Below are 17,369 nucleotides of genomic sequence, written 5' to 3'. Positions count from 1 at the left end.
TCGATGGCCTAGTGCACACATAAGATAATACAATAATGCAAAAAGTATTTATTTAATTATAAAGTATCATTGAATGATTGATCCTGTGAAAAACGCTAAAAGGGGACATACAATATGTGTGCATTAAGCCATCGATGTACAATAGGAAAATTTTTTGTTTGAAGTAGGTTAGTCCGTTGTTGTTCTAACTGCCTGAATTACTATGACATAAATACGACAGCGATTTCAAGTGATGTATATGTAACGGTAAAAGCGTTAAATTTAATAAATGTATACAATTCCCAGCAGTTCCTATGTCAATGTATGCCTAAAATGAATATAACCTAACCTACAATCGTCTGAAAATGCATACATTGACTCCATCATGCTTTTATTGTGGCTCGTATATCCAGCTATCGCTTCAGTTTTGCTATGATTCAACGTTAGCAGTCCTCCCAAGTAGGCGCCATCTCGTATCCACTAGCTGAACTAAATTTGTCACGTGACTTGCTCTGTATTATCGCCAATATGGCGGAACTCGTATTTGGGAATGCAATCACGGGCTTACGTTGTTTGTCGTTATATGAGCAAATTTTGAGCTGGGTGAGGTCTCATTCGAAAGAGGAAGGTTCGGTGCAGCGCGCTCTGGTCATCGTTTGAGTCACAAAACTCTTTTAGTGACCTAAAAATACTTGGATTCATGCGGGTGTATTTTGTCGACTTTTGCACTACTTTGAACACTCAGATTATTAGATATCAACACAATCTCGTCGAACCATGACCAGAGCGCGCTGCACTGAACCTTCCTCTTTCGAATAAGACCTCGCTCGGCCCAAAATTCGCTCATATAAGGACGAAAAGCGTATTCTACCAAACCCATGTTTCGGGCCAGATTATGTCGGTATACAGCGCACTGCATTACCCGTGTCTACCCCCTTAAGAACGTCCTACAAACCGTCCTGAAAACGTTTTAAAAACGTTCTACAAACCGTCCTGAAAACGTTTTAAAAACGTCCAAAAAACGTCTTGAAAACGTTTTGAAAACGTTCTGGTTTGTGAAAATGGATGTTTTTAGGACCTTTTCTGGACCTCTTCTGGATGTTTTCAAAACATCCTGAATGTCCGACCTGGACGTTTTTAAAACGTATTTAAAACGGTTTTGTGCTATCTGGGAATTAATGGAAATTGGACTCACATTCGTTGGCCTTGTTACGGATATGGGGTCCAATTTCCAACAATTAGCTAACATTTTAGACGTTCATAAGAATAACTCGAAAATAGTTTTAGGTGATTTAGAATTATTTTATATATTTGACCCCCCCCCCCCCCCATTTACTCTAGCTATACGTAATAATATGTTAAAATACCAGTTTCATTGGGAAAATAAAAAAACTTCGTGGTCATATATTGAACAATTTTATAATAAGGATGAACAGTTACCCTGATAACCATATGTCTCCAGTCTGACATCAGATTGGTAGCAGGGTCTGGCTCTGGCATGAGAGCGAAGGGTCTCGCGTCAGAACCGTAGCAGACGGCAGAATCTGCTGCGGATCTGCTGCCGATCTGATATCAGGCACTGACATCAGGCTCTGCACCTCAAAACGCAGCCATCTGTGGACACAGACGACTACGGTTCTGATGTCAGATTCTGCTGCCCAGATCTGGTTATCAGGGTAAATAATAGATTAGCACCTAAATTAACAAAAAGCCACATTTATCCAACAACTTTTGAAAGGATGTGGGTTAAATATGCAACTCAAGTGCTATAGTTTCGGCAGGGATGGAAACTCAGTTAGTTTTAGGGAGTTTACCCGAGGATGTAGCTGGAACAATTGACTTCATTTTCTATTTGATAAACTCTTTGATATATGTAATTCCTCTAATTTATCAAGTTCTAAAATGTTTAATAGTGGCCAACAAAATTATATAGATTTTCTTAATACAGTTTTAGAATTTTTAAACCAATTAAAAGTAATTAGTAATGAAGGGAAAAATGCCACATCAATTGTAAAATGTATTAGGGGGTGGAAAATAACTATAAATTCTTTAATAAATATTTGGACATTTTTAAAAGAAAAAAGCTTTTCGTTTATTCTCACTAGACGTTTTAATCAAGATTGTTTAGAAAACTTTTTCGGTAGTATTAGACAGCAAAGTGGAAATGCTACAAATCCAACGCCAATTCAGTTCGTAAGAGCATTTAAAAAATTATTTTTGGTAGATTATTTTCATTCAGAATTTATGAACTGCAGCAATGATTTCAATAAGATATTAACAAATTCACCCAATTTATCCAAACAAGTAGTTTCTATAATAATTGTTCCAGCTGTTAGGGAATCTTGATGTAGAAAATTGCGACTATCACGAGAAGTCTTTGTGACAACAAAATGCTTTCAATTATGTTGCTGGATATTTGTTAAATAAGTGTTTACAAATTCATTGTTTTGATATATGTAAGAAATATGCTACCGACGATTCCGAATTAGATGCAAGTAATTTATTTATTCATTATAAAGCGTATAAACACCCTATCAGGGCGTAGGCAAGAATTTATTGTTATTATTTATGGACATTGTAGGTTTTGTACATCCTTGTACCTAATTCCCGTTAGAATATTTATTAAAATTATTTATCCGGTTAAGAATTTATTATATATTAAAAAATAGTAATAGAAGTTTCAAAACATGTATAAAGCGAGATAGGAAAGTGTGTATACTTATGAACATGTAAATATTTTGTAAACTTATTTATATGTATAGATTATATGTATATAAGGGAATGTATAATATTGTATAAGATTGTATAAATGCATGTGGGCGTAGACATAAGTAGCGAGCACGGGTGTTGTATGCGGTGCTGTGGCGAGGTGGGCAGGAGAGTGTTCTTTGTAGAGTTATCTGCTGCCCCTCTCACTAAAGCGCGAATGTATAGCAGTGGGGTTTAAGTGAGTAAAAATCTCACACTACCCCGACGTCTCCAAGGGAGGGCTCGGTTTCGCCTTCCCTTGGAGACGTCAAGGTGTCCTATGAGGATTTCCCCACATAAAAAAAAAAGTTATAAGTATAGATATACGTAATGTGTGTGGGGTGCGTGCGGAGGTCTGTACAGAACTGCGTTTTATGCAAATACTTATTGTAATACCGAGTTCATTTCTTGGCAATTACATTGAAATAAAGATTAAGTATATACTTCTTTAATATATTTGTACATAATAGGTATTATTATAATTTATTTTTAATAAATATTCTTTAATTCATTCATAATGTATACTTTTCTTGTATATATGTAATACATTTTTATATATTTGTCGTGCAGTGTTTAAAAATTTAGCAATTTTTCACACGTATATGTCGACTTTAACTTTAAACTTTTCAAATCTAGAAAGTATTAATATATATATTCACGAAAAGCAGTACTGAATATATAGAAAGTTTATACTGTAAATAGGTTTTCAAAATTGTCATAAATACAAGCGAAGGAAAAACCGTATTACATTTAGTCGATTTGAATATCCCGCTCGAATAAACAACCAATTTAAATGCCAAGGTCAAGTAAGGACTTCAAAGGTTCCGCCCGGAGTGACGCCTCTTATTATATCTCCTCTTTGGTTTAACCCTTCACCTTCAGAGGCCCGGCTTTTTTCGCAAAAGTAGCGGTTTTTATTATTGACAGTGGAAATTGTTTTTGATCACTAATAACCATTATTGACGACGGAAATTGTTTTCGGTTACGAATAATCATTATTGACGATGGAAATTGTTTTCGGTTACAAATAACCATTATTGATTACGGAAATTGTTCTTGGTTACGGTATAACCAATATCTAATGCGGGATTTTTTTTTTGGTTACGGTATAACCAATATGAATTGTGGGAATTTTTTTCGGTTACTTCTCTCGTGTGGAGTTCACATTCGTCGTGATTCTTGATGCAGAAAGGTATTTGTCCCTGTTTAATATTACTGCTTCTCATTTTCTTGTCAGGACAATTGCAAATATGGTTCCACGAATTCCACTATTCAACCCCTTTCCGCGGGCCCCTCTTGAGTTTCATAATTTTCGAAAGTTGACTGCAAATTTACTCAAAAATATTAAATTTCCATTTGCGCAGTTCATCTTGCGATTTTCAACTTATAAGAACTTAGGGTTCCTTTCATCTGTAAAGGAACAAAAATGTGAGTACCCTAGCAATTACGGCGCGGCTCCTAATACCCACAGTTCGCATTCCAGATATTCTATTATAGTTCAATAGTTATACTACAATCGAAAAAAAAATCCCGCACTTCATATTGGTCTGGGTATTGGTTATACCGTAACCAAAAAAAATTCTCGTAATAGATATTGGTTATACCGTAACCAAAAAACAATTCTCGCAATAGATATTGGTTATATCGTAACCAAAAAAAAGTTTGGTCATCGATAATGGTTATTCGTAACCGAAAACAATTTCCGTCGTCAATAATGGTTATTAGTGATCAAAAAATATTTCCGTCGTCAATAATGTTTATTAGTGACCAAAAAATATTTCCGTTGACAATAATAGTTACCAGTAATCACAACAGATAAATCTTAGTGTTTTTTAATCACTTCATTTTTCAAAAAATGTATGCAGTATTTAATGAAGACTGACTTCCATTTGAATAAAAATTAACTTTTTCTCAATGATTTTTTTTGAAAAATTTAAAAAATAACTTATTTCTGATCTTTGGGTTAACCCTTAACTCCTTTGCCTACAATATCGTGTGAGAGCCGTGGTACGTCGAGCGGGCCAAACGTAAACAACACGTGTCAGGCTCGTAGAAAGTAGATAGGGCTCATTTTCGCCGGTCTTTTTATCTCAGTTACGTATTATTCTTGGCCGCATGAGCTCGTTCAGATATATTTTTTTTAAGCATAGAAGAATACCACTAAAAATGTCTTCAAAAAGAAAATTCAGCCGAAGCGTGAAATGGCTCGACGCGTGACTCACCTCTAGTGTTGATTATGCACCGGCCGTCGGAATTTAAATCATAGGGCAAGGGGATCTCCATACGTCGTATGGACCCTAAAGCTTGGAATCCACCGGGAAACTAAGCTAATCTATGCTATGTTTTAGCTTAGCTTTTCGTGGAATCGGTTCCATAAGAATGTATTGAAACTATTTTTTTTAAAACGTAGCATGGCATAGCATAGCATCGCATCGCATAGCATAGCTTAGCTTCTAAGTGGATTCCCAGCTTTATTCTGCGTATATTGTTTTTCATATTTCCTGTACTTTTCTTAAATTCTCACGAGCTTCCCCAGGCGGCCGCGCAACACTTGTTTAAAGATCTCATCAAATAATAATATTGCAAACCTTACCGCGAGGTTGCAAGATTAAATGTCAAATATAATCACTAAAGATTTTTCATATCTATAGTTTCAAACTTTTAACCATTTAATTCTGACATCTCAATCACCATCAACATTTCAGTATGTTGATTTGTGAATAACACACATTGTTTCTTTCTCTGTTTTATTGAAAATATTCTATCGTACATATAATTTTATTATAAACAAACTAAAGGTTTCATCTTGAAATTTCGCGCATTTAGGCTAGAACCAATCATCAATGCGGCACCAAAGTACCACGTGACTGTGTTCCCCGCTCCCCAGAAGCTGCTTCTCTCCCCTCGCAAAAAGTCGCACCTATTACTCTGTATTACTCCGTCCCTATATTCCTATATCCACGAGTGAATACGTGAATCTGGTGAATCTTTAAAAGTTTTGAGGTTATTCGCAAGTTTCTGCAAGGACAACATTCGTGGTTTTATCGTGATATAGCATTATTTAAGCAAGAAATCGTCCTCTTCTACGGACGAGAGATAGAGCTGTTAAGTTAATTATGTGAGCAGCGAAGCTTGCGAGTTAATTCTATGTCGATGACATGTCAGCTCCAAATAACGTTAAAGCAATGCGGGCGCACAGACTGGCCTACCTGGCCGTCTGACAAATATGAATGTTTGGTATAACTTCGTAATTTTTGTAATCGAACATGGTCAAAGAGAAACCGAATTCAATCCGTATTTACGATTCGGAGGGGTATAGACGTAGAGCTGCATGTATCTGCGTCAAAAACGATCTTGAGGATGAGGTAAGCCAGCAGATGGCAGTTGATATTTTTTCCTTGATTATCACAATACTTTTACTATAGCATGAATTGCTCTTTTTCTTTGTAATGCACAAACTACGTGCAAATTAAATCTGTACCCTAACCTATGGTGTCACAGGTACTTTTGGTCACATCCAGTCGAAGACCGGACAATTGGATAGTACCTGGTGGAGGCGTGGAACCAGAAGAAGAACCTGCAGTAACTGCGTTACGGGAAGTTAGAGAAGAGGCTGGTGTTTTAGGGCAATTGGGCAGATGTTTAGGCATATTTGAGGTAATATAGAATATCATCCTCGTTATGCCACCAATATAATGAAATCATAATTATTACAAATAAGGAAAGGTAGGCCGTACAAGATGTAGAAATAATTTTGCTTTTTGTAGAATGTGGAACATAAACACAGGACACAAGTATGGGTTATGCGAGTAACTGAAGAACTACCAGAATGGGAAGACTCACGTGCTATTGGTCGAAAGCGAAAATGGTTCTCTATACCAGAGGCCTTGCTTCAGCTTGCTCAGCACAAACCCGTTCAGCGTTCTTATATACACAGCCTCCACAATACTAATCCTCGACATAATCCCAGTATCTCACCACCTCACCATTCGCATACCACTGTAACATCTATTCAAGTAATGAATAATTCTAGAGACAACCCCCATCTTAACAAACACAGCTAATATTAAATACCATCCATTTGCGTGAACAATTGCTATTAAATATCAAATATTTGTTGCTGCTCTTTTTCCTTTGTACAGTTATAGCAACCACTACAGTTGTATTTTATATTTGAACGGACACTACTCACTTACTACCCCTTCTTTCCTTCTTTTTCCTTTAAGTTTTTCTGTTATTAGTAGTACAGAGTTGCTATGGATCTTGTCACTATAAGTACTAGTACTACTATTACTATTGCCATTAATATTGCTACTCTATTATTACTACTACTACTATTATGACTACCTATTACGACACTGTTATTACTATTATCACAATTACGGTCATTACTGTCATCATTGTCATTGCTTTTATTACCATTATATTTCTTCCACAGATCAGTTAATAAACTGATGCATAAAAGAGCAGTTTTATCAGCTCATTTTTCATTTTTGTCATGATTTCGTCAGGAAAGAAGTTAATGCTTGTACTCTACATAAATAAGTACATAACTTTCATACGTTAAGTGGATGGTATTTCACACAAGAAAATTCCAGAGTTAGAATACATACCTCTCTCATGTTGTTTGCTTATACTCAAAGAATGTTATAAAATGTCATAATGAAACATATCTATACCTCGTGAGTTTGTTTCTTTTGAACAAGGTTTCTGGTACGCAATAATGCTTTGTATTTGTTTCTGTAATCATTATAACTTTTTGTATACTACGTGTCAGTATGTAGCGGACAGACTGAATTGTTAAATGAATCGCAATAGGGATTGTTTAGAATATATACTTCGCAATGGCAAGATTTTTCTCTTTATAAGCTATAAGAAGAATTAGAACAAAAATTATTTAATGTAAAATGAAATATAGATACATGGGTACGCCATGAATTTTGTAGATTTTATTTTTGTAATTATGTATTTCAATTTTGTATGACTTTTCAAATATCATTAGTCAAAAAAATATGTGTGTGTGTGTGTGTGTGTGTGTGTGTGTGTGTGTGTGTGTGTGCGTGCGCGCGCGCGCTGCTGTGTATCTTTACTCGTAATCCGGCTATTCCAACCTTACCTGAAACTTATTTCATTAATATCTCAACACGGCTGCAATATTTTCTAAATTTAAAGGCATTTTTCTAACGTAAATCGCATATAGGCTTTCGAATAAGACCAAAATCAATAAAATTGGTCCATGTATGACAGAGATATCGTAATATCAAAGAGGAGATATAATAAGAGGCGTCACTCGATGAGGACAGAAATAAACTAGGGAAATCACTAAGCAACCAATTTAAATGCCCATTCGGCAATGATCGGTAAACTTCAGCAATATTCAGCAAACTGCGGTAAGGTTCAAATATTTCGTATACTTTCTGTTTGCAGTGCCTCGCGATTAATGGTACGTTCAGCGCAACCAACTGTTGGCCAACCGCTCACTGATCTTTCACTGAACGCTACCGCTCAGTTGCGCTCTTTCCAACGCGTTCAGTGAGCGGTCGCCATTTTTTCGAGCGGAGATAAAACTCCGCCACTTTACATAACATGTTGTGTTGCAAGATGGCGTCTCCTATGAATGTAAACAACAATATGTACTACATTTCCGAATATATTTACAACGGGATAACGCATAAAATTACAGATACAATGGAAACACACAATAGACTATTCACACGTGTTTAATTAATAATAATTATTTATATTTATAACTTTTATTCTATTAACGCGTTGAATGTCGTGTAGGTTATATTTGGTTTACAGTTTTTTGCTCTATAATTTTAAATATTTGTGTTAAAACATGCTTCCAAAAGTAAGCAATATAATTGATAATGTCACGCGTCACTGCATATATGGGTTAGAAACGAATATATGAAACGTGTAACTCAGATCACTATTTGTCCCCTCTCTGTATTTCATTTTTCGTATCACTCGAATTCCTAATATCGTGCCCTAAGAAGTTTCACTTCAAAAGTATCATTCGAAATCTGTTAAAAATTTGTGACTTTCAATGTGTTAATTAATGAATATATAATAGTTTACATTTTATAATTATTTTTATTTATTTCAGATCCTGATTTTTTGCATGCTTATATGTGCGAAAATCTGAATAATACTGAAGCAGCAGCAGCAGTAGCTCAGACACCTGAGTCAGAAGATCAGGCACCTGAGCTGGAAGAATGTAGTTCAAGAGGTATGCAAAAAAACTTTCCTGAATTAAACACAATCTTTATCATCTTATTAATTTTGTATATGCATACTAATATTTATTATGTATATTTTACAGATAGCAATATATTTGAATGGGAAAAAAATTCACACTTATTATTAGATTTCTATCGGAAAAGATTATCAAAATTTAGGGACCCTAAAGTTAAAAAGAAAGAGATATGGAAGGAAATAGTGTACATTTTTAAAAGTAAAGGATTTCAAAATATGGATGTTGATACATTGGATCGAAAGATGCGAAACTTGAAAAGAATACACAAAGAAATAAGGGATAGGAATAATCAAACGGGGGCAGAACGGGTTTCGTGGGAGTTTCATAATATATTCGAACAGATCTTTGCAAATGACAAAACTATAAATTTTGGACCCATAATAGCTTCACGAGCACCATGTAACATACCACCACCATTAGCCACACCACAATATTCAGATGCCTACAATAGTATACAAGATAGACATACATATACATTTTCTCATTGTAATAATTCAGAATTTTCATGTATACATCACTTTATAGATATTACAAATGACAGTGATAGTGCAGCTTCACAATTAGATTTACATATAGCTGACAGATCTTCAATTAGCCATACACCTCTTACATCAGGGTCTAATTCTCCTATATATTCGTCGACGTCACATCCTAATACAATAGAAGTTCCACGAAACCGAAGTTTATATAGTTGGAGGCAAAAACAATTCGAAATAGAGGAGAAGAGAGTCGTGGCTCTTGAAAATTTAAACATAAAACTAGAAAAGTCGAATAAATTATAAGAGGATCGCAACAAACTACTAGAACTTATAATACAGCAGCAAGCAAATAAAAACTAAAAATTAATTTTTTTTCATATTTGTATGTTAAATTCTATTATAAGTAAATAATAAATTAATAATAAATTAATAAATAAATAAACTATATATTGTAATATATTTATTTGTAGTTGTACGTATAATAAGAAATGGTATTAATAATTATGTAAATAGTAGTTGTACGTTGATATCAGGACAAAATTAGGTTGCAACGCCTCCTCGTAGTCCTCCCGGGACGATTTCCCGTCGAAAACTGTCGGCTTCACGTATGAGAGAACGTTAATATGGGTGTATATTTATTTTTAAAATATTGAAATTAGATGATTTCTTTTATTTCTTGCATTATTTGGTGCACTCAAATTTTCTTCAACTTGTAACCCTTGATTTTGTAAATCTTGATCTTCTATTTCGACGTCTATTTCATATTCTTCATTTTCATTTTCATTAATAATAAAGTTGTGCAGAATACAACATGCAGCTATTATTTGATTCCCTAATTGAAAATCTGAAATATCTAAATATTTGAGCCTTTTAAATTTTCCTGTCAAGCGAGCAAATCTCGATAAATAGCCATTATGTTTAATTGGTGTCATACAGCTTTCTATTAACGGATGCGCTGTATCTCCAATTATATGGTACCTTGATTGTATCGACGGATTTTCTTCATTCATTAAATCCCTGTATAAGGGACTATTTCTAAACACCCTAGCGTCATGCATACGTCCAGGCATTCCAACACAAATATCAATAAATCAGGCCTTATTGTCGCATACCCCTATAGAGTGTTGCGCGATTTCGTGGAGATTGTTGCGATGCTCGCTGATGTAAATATGTGTGATTGCGTGAAGATAGCTATAAGACATAGAGATATCGACGTTAGATGTAGAGCGAAATTCAAAATCCTTTGTAAACGGAAAGATTTATTGTAGGCATGCGGGTTTGAAACGAACAACACATCTGGAAGGTTTTAAGCGAGATTGGAACGGGGACGAGGAAGAATTTATTGCCAGGACTCGTAAACATGTAGAGCGCGTTGTGCTTCCCGAGGGTTTTTCCATGCCAGTTTTTCGAACGTGCTCATACAATATTAGTAGCCGATACCTGAACTCAGAAGGCGTAGGAGAACCTGGGATAACATTCAGTAATTTTCAAAACTACAGTTAGGCCAAGCGAGAATAATAAATAGCTTAACTTTTCCTTCCACATCTGCGTGCCAAATTTCGACGAGCGGGCAGCTGCTCGTCTCGTAAAATGACTTAAAATTCTGTCCTCGCTTTCAATAATTGCCGATGTCCTGTTTGGGTAAAAACTCAGTTCGGGAAAGGCTGAAAGTCATAAATTCATAAACTTTGCGCCAGCGACATCGTCCTGACCCTGAGGGTTGCGCTTACCTACCTGTTAGAAATGTATGTACTGTACGCAGCCTATGTAAATTATATGAACTCAGAAAGCGTGCCTCCACCACCAGCCGAGACTGGAAGGAAGCGCGAAGGAAGGGCCAAGGATGGAGAGATAGAGAACAACCCACTGACAAAACTTAAGGGATGTCACCGCCTTGATTGGACGAAGGAATTCGAAGAGGGAGTCGGAGGAACACGCCGAAATTGGAGGAGTAGGGCACTCGGAGGTGACAAGCGAGGAGTTAATTTGTAAGAAGTCAGATCGAATTTGTTAGCAGAACAGTCAACGTCTAGCTACTTATTAAAAATTCAAACATAGAATTTATTCAAAAGAGTTTCACTTTATTTCCATTCCATCGTTGGAATTCCCGCGCAACTCGTGAGCTGAGTGCTTCAGCGCTCCACGGGCACGGACACGCCGTGTATTTAGAAATCTCCACGGAACCGCGCAACAAGATTTTCAATAAAGCGCCGCTTCGTGCCCGTGGAGCGCTAACGCACTCAGCCCGCGAAGCAGTGCGGGAATTTTAAAGGACTCAAACAAGCTGGAACCTTTTGAATTGTATATACAATATATACACATATATCGCCATATCTTCTACAATTATTTATGAAGCAGTGTGAAAATTGGTGAAAATTTTGCTTGTATATTAAGCAAAAACTTTGTCGCTGCAAGCATGAGTACCTCAAAATTGCCTCGATACTTTTTAACGGCGAACGTTGAAAAACATGGGTTATATCCAGTATTACTTTTTAATTAAATATTATTACATTATTTAACATAAGGGTTTTGTGCATACAGTTTGCGGCTTTGCTAGAGTTTTCTGAGTTTTATATTTCAAGTCTCATAACGATCCCTTAATATTTACTCAAGTTATCGCAATTTATGTGTAAAGAAATAATGATTTTGGACGATGAAAATTGTTTTCTTCATAATTTTTAGCTCGAATAGTAATGATTGCATAAACAAACTGTAAACAGAAAAAATGTGCCCTGACGAGCTTTACAACACTATATTTTTTAAAATTCAGTTTAATAACATTTAATTTTTCAATCTTTCTTAGCGTTTGGACAATAATTTTTCGCATTTTCGAGCGCTAATCCCCTTATTGCATCCGAGTCCTCAATTGCACATTGATTATACAAGATATTACATCCTTCTACGTATAAATAAAAAATATTGATTCGCAAATTAGTATTGTTTCATTGACATGTTTCCTAACTTCACTACCCAACCTCTCTATCTTTCATTATTGCTATCCTCCTTTACGCTCAGCGAGGCTCTGACGCTAGACGCAGCTCTCGTGCCGTATTCCTTCAAGACTTCTCGATAGAAAGATATGTGGCAACAGCGCGGCAGAGACAGAGAGAAAAGAAGATGTGGCAATTATGCGAAAAAAAATCGTCTACACAGAGTACCTGGAGATGTCACCTCTGTACAACTTCTTTTTATCGACCGCAGTAGTTTCATTAGGGCCCGTCTGTTTACAAGGGACGCTTCGATCGATTCGGACCATAACAAAAATGAGACGGCAGCTTTAAATATATAACATGAATATATATCGTATTTAAAAGGGGGGGAATCTGGAAATTGAAATTAAAACTGTGTAAAGTTTTTAAATGTGTTTAAATAGGTTATATGTTATATATTTCAATAGGTTAGGTAATCAAAATGTTTAATTCGTTGGGTTAGATGACTTAAACATGAGGTTATATATGATTATATGATAAACTATATATGTTCTTATATCCTTGCTAGGTTTTGTGTCTTCACTGGAAGTGAGATAGATGTTTTAATTCATCTAACTCATTTAATTCATGTAATTCCTGTCTAATCTGAAAGATATTTAAATATATTTGCGTGTGATATTGTGATTACTAATGTAACTTAATGCAACAGCTTGATGTGTGAGAACTAGTGATGTACTTCGCGCTTAAACGGTGGAAGTGTTGGGTATTAAAGTTTGGCGAGCAAAGTTAGCTATGCACTGATTGATGTTCTTATCTAATTATGTTGCTAGCGAGCAGTATCAAATAGATCGTTGTGCGTGACAGACATTTGAATTGTTTATAAAACTCAAATATATTGAACTTCTTCGTTTGGTAGTTTCGTATTATTTACTTGCTGTGCCAACAAGTATCGCATGTATCCTGTTTGTTCATACGTTACGTTTAATTTTATACTAGTATTATATTTGTTTTCAGCGCTAACACAACAGGGAATATGATGATTCTACACAGAAAAGAAGTCGAAAATATTGAATAATATTGCATGCATTTACAGGAACCCAGATGTTTTACTATGTGCCAACATTGGAGTAAAACTTACTTAAATCTACCTACTTAAGGGATTTTTAAATTTTCATTTCAGGTACAGGGAAAAACGACCTTCATTATTTTCTTCGCTATTCTGACCAATTGCGATTTTTTTTCAAAACGACGAAATACGCCACCTACTTAGGAACCTAATACTTCCAGCTTCTAACAAAAAAAAAACACGTTGTTCGGACTAATTTTAAAAATGTTATTCTGTTTTGAAGGGTGTACGAATACTTTTGTCACCTACTGACTGAAAAAACTGTACTGCAGGCTTGCAGAAACGGCTGAATTGGGACTGACCAAGCCAGAGCAGGCCTCCTACACAGTTGTCAGTGAAATTAGGGACACCGCACTGACACGGAACGGATACGGAACTGACACAGAACGAATATGTGTGCGCAGACCTTAATTCGGACAAAGATCACACCGGATCTGCCGGCAGACTCTGTGCTCTCCTGGCAGACCCTGCTGCCAATCAGGGTGATAAATGAAAATTTAACTTGTTTAATTATAACTACATGATCTATTTAAATTAATAATTACTGCTAGATCACTTACAAATTGTACAATTGTGAATTAACTATGTACAAGAAAAAATTACAAATCAGATCTAACACCGGTTCCAGGTCCTGGTGGTGGAGATGTTAGTGATGTCAATCCACCTGGAGGATCCGCTGCAAATCTAGGTGAATTTTGAGGGCCTGCTGGTGGTCTTTCCCCTTTTTTCAATGCATTTATTATTGCAGTCGCACTTTCAGGTGACAAATCTTCCTACACAAGATAAACATTGCAAATACAATATCTTATTAAAATTTTTGGATTATGCACTTTCTAAATGATTAAAAATTTATAGCTATTAAAATAATTGCCAACCGCTGATACTGTAAATAATTATATACATATTATACAATTGAAGGATCGGATGCAATAAGGGGACTAGCGTTCGAAAATGGGCAACGTTATTGTCCAAACGCTAACATAAGAAAGAATGAAAAATTAAATGTTGTTAAACTGAATTTTAAAAAATACAGTGTTGTAAAACTCATCACGACACACATTTTTTCTATTTACAGTTTGTTTATCCAATCATTACTATTCTAGCTAAAAATTATAAACAAAAAATTGTTCATCGTCCATAATCGTTATTTCTTTAAACATAAATTGCGATAACTTGAGTAAATATTAAGGGATCGTTATGAGACTTCAAATATAAAACTCAGAAAACTCTAGCAAAGCCGCAGAATGTATGCACAAAACCCTTATGTTAAAAAAATGTAACAATTTTTAACTAAAAAGTAATACTGGACCTAACCCATGCTTTTCAACGGTCGCCGTTAAAAAGTATCGAGGCAATTTTGAGGTACGTATAACTTGCAGCGACAAAGTTTTTCCTTAATATGCAAAGAAGATTTTCACCAATTTTCACACTGATTAGTAAATAATTGTAGAAGATATGACGATATATATAAATCCCGTGCGCCACCAACAGTTAGCGCGAGTGCTAAGACTGCTAAGTAGCGCATTATACGCTGCTAACTGTTGGAGGCGCGCGATTTTTCCCATTTTCGAACGCTAGTCCCCTTATTGCATTCGGCCCTTCAATTAACCCTTCGGTGGGCGCGCTCTATAAACTTGCAAGAGTGGGCGCGTTACGGTTTTTACACCGCAATCGGAGTTCTCGTTTTACCTCTAAATTTAGACAATTTTAGGTCTCACAGAAGAAAATCGAAATAACATCAGTTACTTAATAATACTGTATTCAATGAACATAGAATATTAATGGCGATGAAGATAATAAAAAGGAAATTAGTCCACATCCATCTGTTGCTTGTTTTACAGTAAATATACGAAATATAAAATTTGCGGCTAACTGCCGCGGGCGCGCCCACCGAAGGGTTAACTGCATAGAACATAATATGCTTACATAATAATCGTCATTAACTTGAAACATTGGTGCATTAGCACAAGCACCAAGGCATTCAACTTCCGAAACTGTAAACAGTTTATCCTGAGACATTTCTCCAAGATTACAATTAGTAGCTTTAGTTACAGCTTGTACAATAGAATCAGAGTCTCGTAACCAACAGGGAGTACATGTACAGATCTGTATGTGATATTTTCCCATCGGTCGTCTATTAAACATTGTATAAAATGTAGCTACTTCGTAGACCCGCATATGTGGTAAATCCAATATTTCTGCTACTTTATGCATAGCAGAAATAGGCAGCCATCCATGTTGACGTTGAGCTAAATCTAGCAAAGGTATCATTGCGCCACGCTTATGACCTTCTGGATAAATTTTCAGGAGTGCATCAATACGTTTTTTATTCGCGTCATTGAACTCAAATGGTATCTGTGGGTTGTCTTCTTCGCTATCTCTGTGCTAAAGTTGAAGTTTCATGTAGAAAACAATATTTATATAATTCACATTCCATATAAAAGTACATACCACAAACAATTGGTCTGATGCACGAATGGTTGAAGTCTGTAGTCCTCTAACATTTTTACAGTTCTGTTTAATGCAAGTAAAATATATTGGCTATTAAAATGTAGTTTCAAATGTTAATGTAATAAGATTTGTTTAAAAGCTAGCACTAAATGTGAAATGGATGCGATCCATAATATTATGCTTTAGTACCTTCTTTATGCTATATTATTTACATTATTGGAAAGTTATTAAATTTATTTTACTTTACAAAATGCATTTATTTATTATGGAATAACTTAAGGTAACTTCCATTTAGCCATAAACTAAATGTAGTTCTAAAATTTCAGAAAAAGAAGTAGAACCTTAGTAAACATTACATGTCATCTATACTTAGGGTTGCCACCTGTACTATAAAACAAAGTATCTTACGTTATTATATGTAAATGTACTCTATACTTTTGATTAACAATAAAGTACGTGAAAATAGTTTATTTCACGAAATGATATTACACGAAACGTAACACAATATTATTGTACATATGCAGTTCCCAACGTACATAACTTTGATCATCTCAAAGTAATTTATTCTCTTCTGTCCATTCCTGCCACCTCAGCATTTGCTGAAAAACTTTTCTCTGCCATGAATGTGAAGTGGCGGGATGAGAGAAATAAGACCTCTCTTAATTTAATAAAGAACGAATTATTTATATATTTTAATATGAATATTGAATGAAATAATGCCATTGAGTTATTTAAAAATGATAAAAAGTTGCTCTGTAATGTTAAAAGCAATAAAAAATATGTTTAGAAGATATAAAAACTAATAATATTAAAATGTACTTTTAGTTTTTTCAAGCATACTTTTTTTATACTCCACAAAAGCAAATTTACATTTTCCTTTAAAAAAGGTGACAACCCTATCTATACTATTCCATTTATACCTCTGGTAGATACAGATAAATAACAATGTTTCTTATACTTTCATAATGTATATATTTTGAAGACTATTTGACATTTGCTACAATGGATTTCTTATTATGTGTGCGCATTTAAGTAGGATATGAATGAGAAATGAAATGTGTTCACTGTACAGCATACCCAATATTTCAAAAATAATTTTAAAAAATCATAAAACGTACATAAATAAAAGAACAAGTAAACAGATAACTAAAATTAAAAGTTGCATAAGATTACTAAAGAGGTTAAAATACTACAAGTATGAGATACAATATCTCAAAGGGTGCAATATATAACTTACATGAAGGGCGCGGATTATACGCGAAGAGAGGAACATAGTCAATGATTTTCGTATATTTACTATTAAAATTAATTTCCACTGTATTTCACTATTGTACAACTATCAGGGGGTGGACACTCCTGGGGTCTGTTCCGATTCACGCATTGATAGCGAATTCGGT

The 17,369-nt window shown here is 35.0% G+C and overlaps 3 protein-coding genes and 2 long non-coding RNA genes across 8 annotated transcripts in view; 4 read left to right on the top strand and 1 right to left on the bottom strand.

The window, feature by feature from the left end:
• Positions 1-14,222, top strand: part of LOC143374952 (uncharacterized) — a 24,644-nt gene extending 10,422 nt beyond the window's left edge. Inside the window, exons 3-4 of one of the 2 annotated variants that reach the window (XR_013086778.1) lie at positions 13,410-13,575; positions 13,745-14,222. This is a non-coding gene — a long non-coding RNA (uncharacterized LOC143374952). Of the gene's footprint in view, positions 1-13,409 lie in introns of both variants that reach the window. The other variant, XR_013086770.1, reaches the window with a different exon arrangement.
• The window catches only part of LOC143374872 (uncharacterized), a 617,708-nt gene that overhangs the window by 19,547 nt on the left and 580,792 nt on the right, over positions 1-17,369 (top strand). The gene's annotated exons all lie outside the window — the stretch shown is intronic.
• On the top strand, positions 5,647-7,665 carry Aps (diphosphoinositol polyphosphate phosphohydrolase 1 Aps). Its single transcript, XM_076821268.1, has 3 exons — positions 5,647-6,092; positions 6,229-6,384; positions 6,495-7,665. The coding sequence occupies exons 1-3, from the start codon at positions 5,994-5,996 to the stop codon at positions 6,789-6,791; spliced, it is 552 nt and encodes a 183-aa protein (XP_076677383.1). The 5' UTR covers positions 5,647-5,993; the 3' UTR covers positions 6,792-7,665.
• LOC143372613 (uncharacterized) lies at positions 7,817-12,543 on the top strand. Of its 2 annotated transcripts, none has more exons than XM_076819125.1 (3): positions 7,817-8,117; positions 8,837-8,959; positions 11,252-12,543. In XM_076819125.1, the coding sequence occupies exons 1-3, from the start codon at positions 8,081-8,083 to the stop codon at positions 11,455-11,457; spliced, it is 366 nt and encodes a 121-aa protein (XP_076675240.1). In that variant the 5' UTR covers positions 7,817-8,080; the 3' UTR covers positions 11,458-12,543. The 2 variants fall into 2 exon arrangements, with proteins under 2 accessions (XP_076675240.1, XP_076675146.1); XM_076819031.1 differs by having other exon boundaries at positions 9,053-12,543.
• Positions 14,024-17,369, bottom strand: Nd-24 (NADH dehydrogenase ubiquinone). The gene is made up of 4 exons (XM_076820392.1): positions 17,210-17,369; positions 15,973-16,035; positions 15,448-15,906; positions 14,024-14,294 (listed from the first exon to the last, which is right to left on the bottom strand). The coding sequence occupies exons 1-4, from the start codon at positions 17,243-17,245 to the stop codon at positions 14,121-14,123; spliced, it is 732 nt and encodes a 243-aa protein (XP_076676507.1). The 5' UTR covers positions 17,246-17,369; the 3' UTR covers positions 14,024-14,120.

This window comes from Andrena cerasifolii, chromosome 1 (genome assembly GCF_050908995.1).
Source record: "Andrena cerasifolii isolate SP2316 chromosome 1, iyAndCera1_principal, whole genome shotgun sequence".
Classification (NCBI taxonomy): Eukaryota; Metazoa; Arthropoda; class Insecta; order Hymenoptera; family Andrenidae; genus Andrena; species Andrena cerasifolii.
This window is presented reverse-complemented; position numbering and strand designations above follow the sequence as displayed.

Bases quoted from the DNA above. Each gene is read 5' to 3' on its own strand.
- Aps (XM_076821268.1), top strand. From the start codon at position 5,994: ATGGTCAAAGAGAAACCGAATTCAATCCGTATTTACGATTCGGAGGGG. The intron at 6,093-6,228 runs GTAAGCCAGCAG...ATGGTGTCACAG, and splicing joins AAAACGATCTTGAGGATGAG to GTACTTTTGGTCACATCCAG. The intron at 6,385-6,494 runs GTAATATAGAAT...TGCTTTTTGTAG, and splicing joins GATGTTTAGGCATATTTGAG to AATGTGGAACATAAACACAG.
- Nd-24 (XM_076820392.1), bottom strand. From the start codon at position 17,245: ATGTTCCTCTCTTCGCGTATAATCCGCGCCCTTCAT. The intron at 16,036-17,209 runs GTAAGTTATATA...TGCATTAAACAG, and splicing joins GTATAATCCGCGCCCTTCAT to AACTGTAAAAATGTTAGAGG. The intron at 14,295-15,447 runs GTAAGCATATTA...TATCTTGTGTAG, and splicing joins AAGTTAATGACGATTATTAT to GAAGATTTGTCACCTGAAAG.
- LOC143372613 (XM_076819031.1), top strand. From the start codon at position 8,081: ATGATCGGTAAACTTCAGCAATATTCAGCAAACTGCG. The intron at 8,118-8,836 runs GTAAGGTTCAAA...TATTTATTTCAG, and splicing joins GCAATATTCAGCAAACTGCG to ATCCTGATTTTTTGCATGCT. The intron at 8,960-9,052 runs GTATGCAAAAAA...TATATTTTACAG, and splicing joins GGAAGAATGTAGTTCAAGAG to ATAGCAATATATTTGAATGG.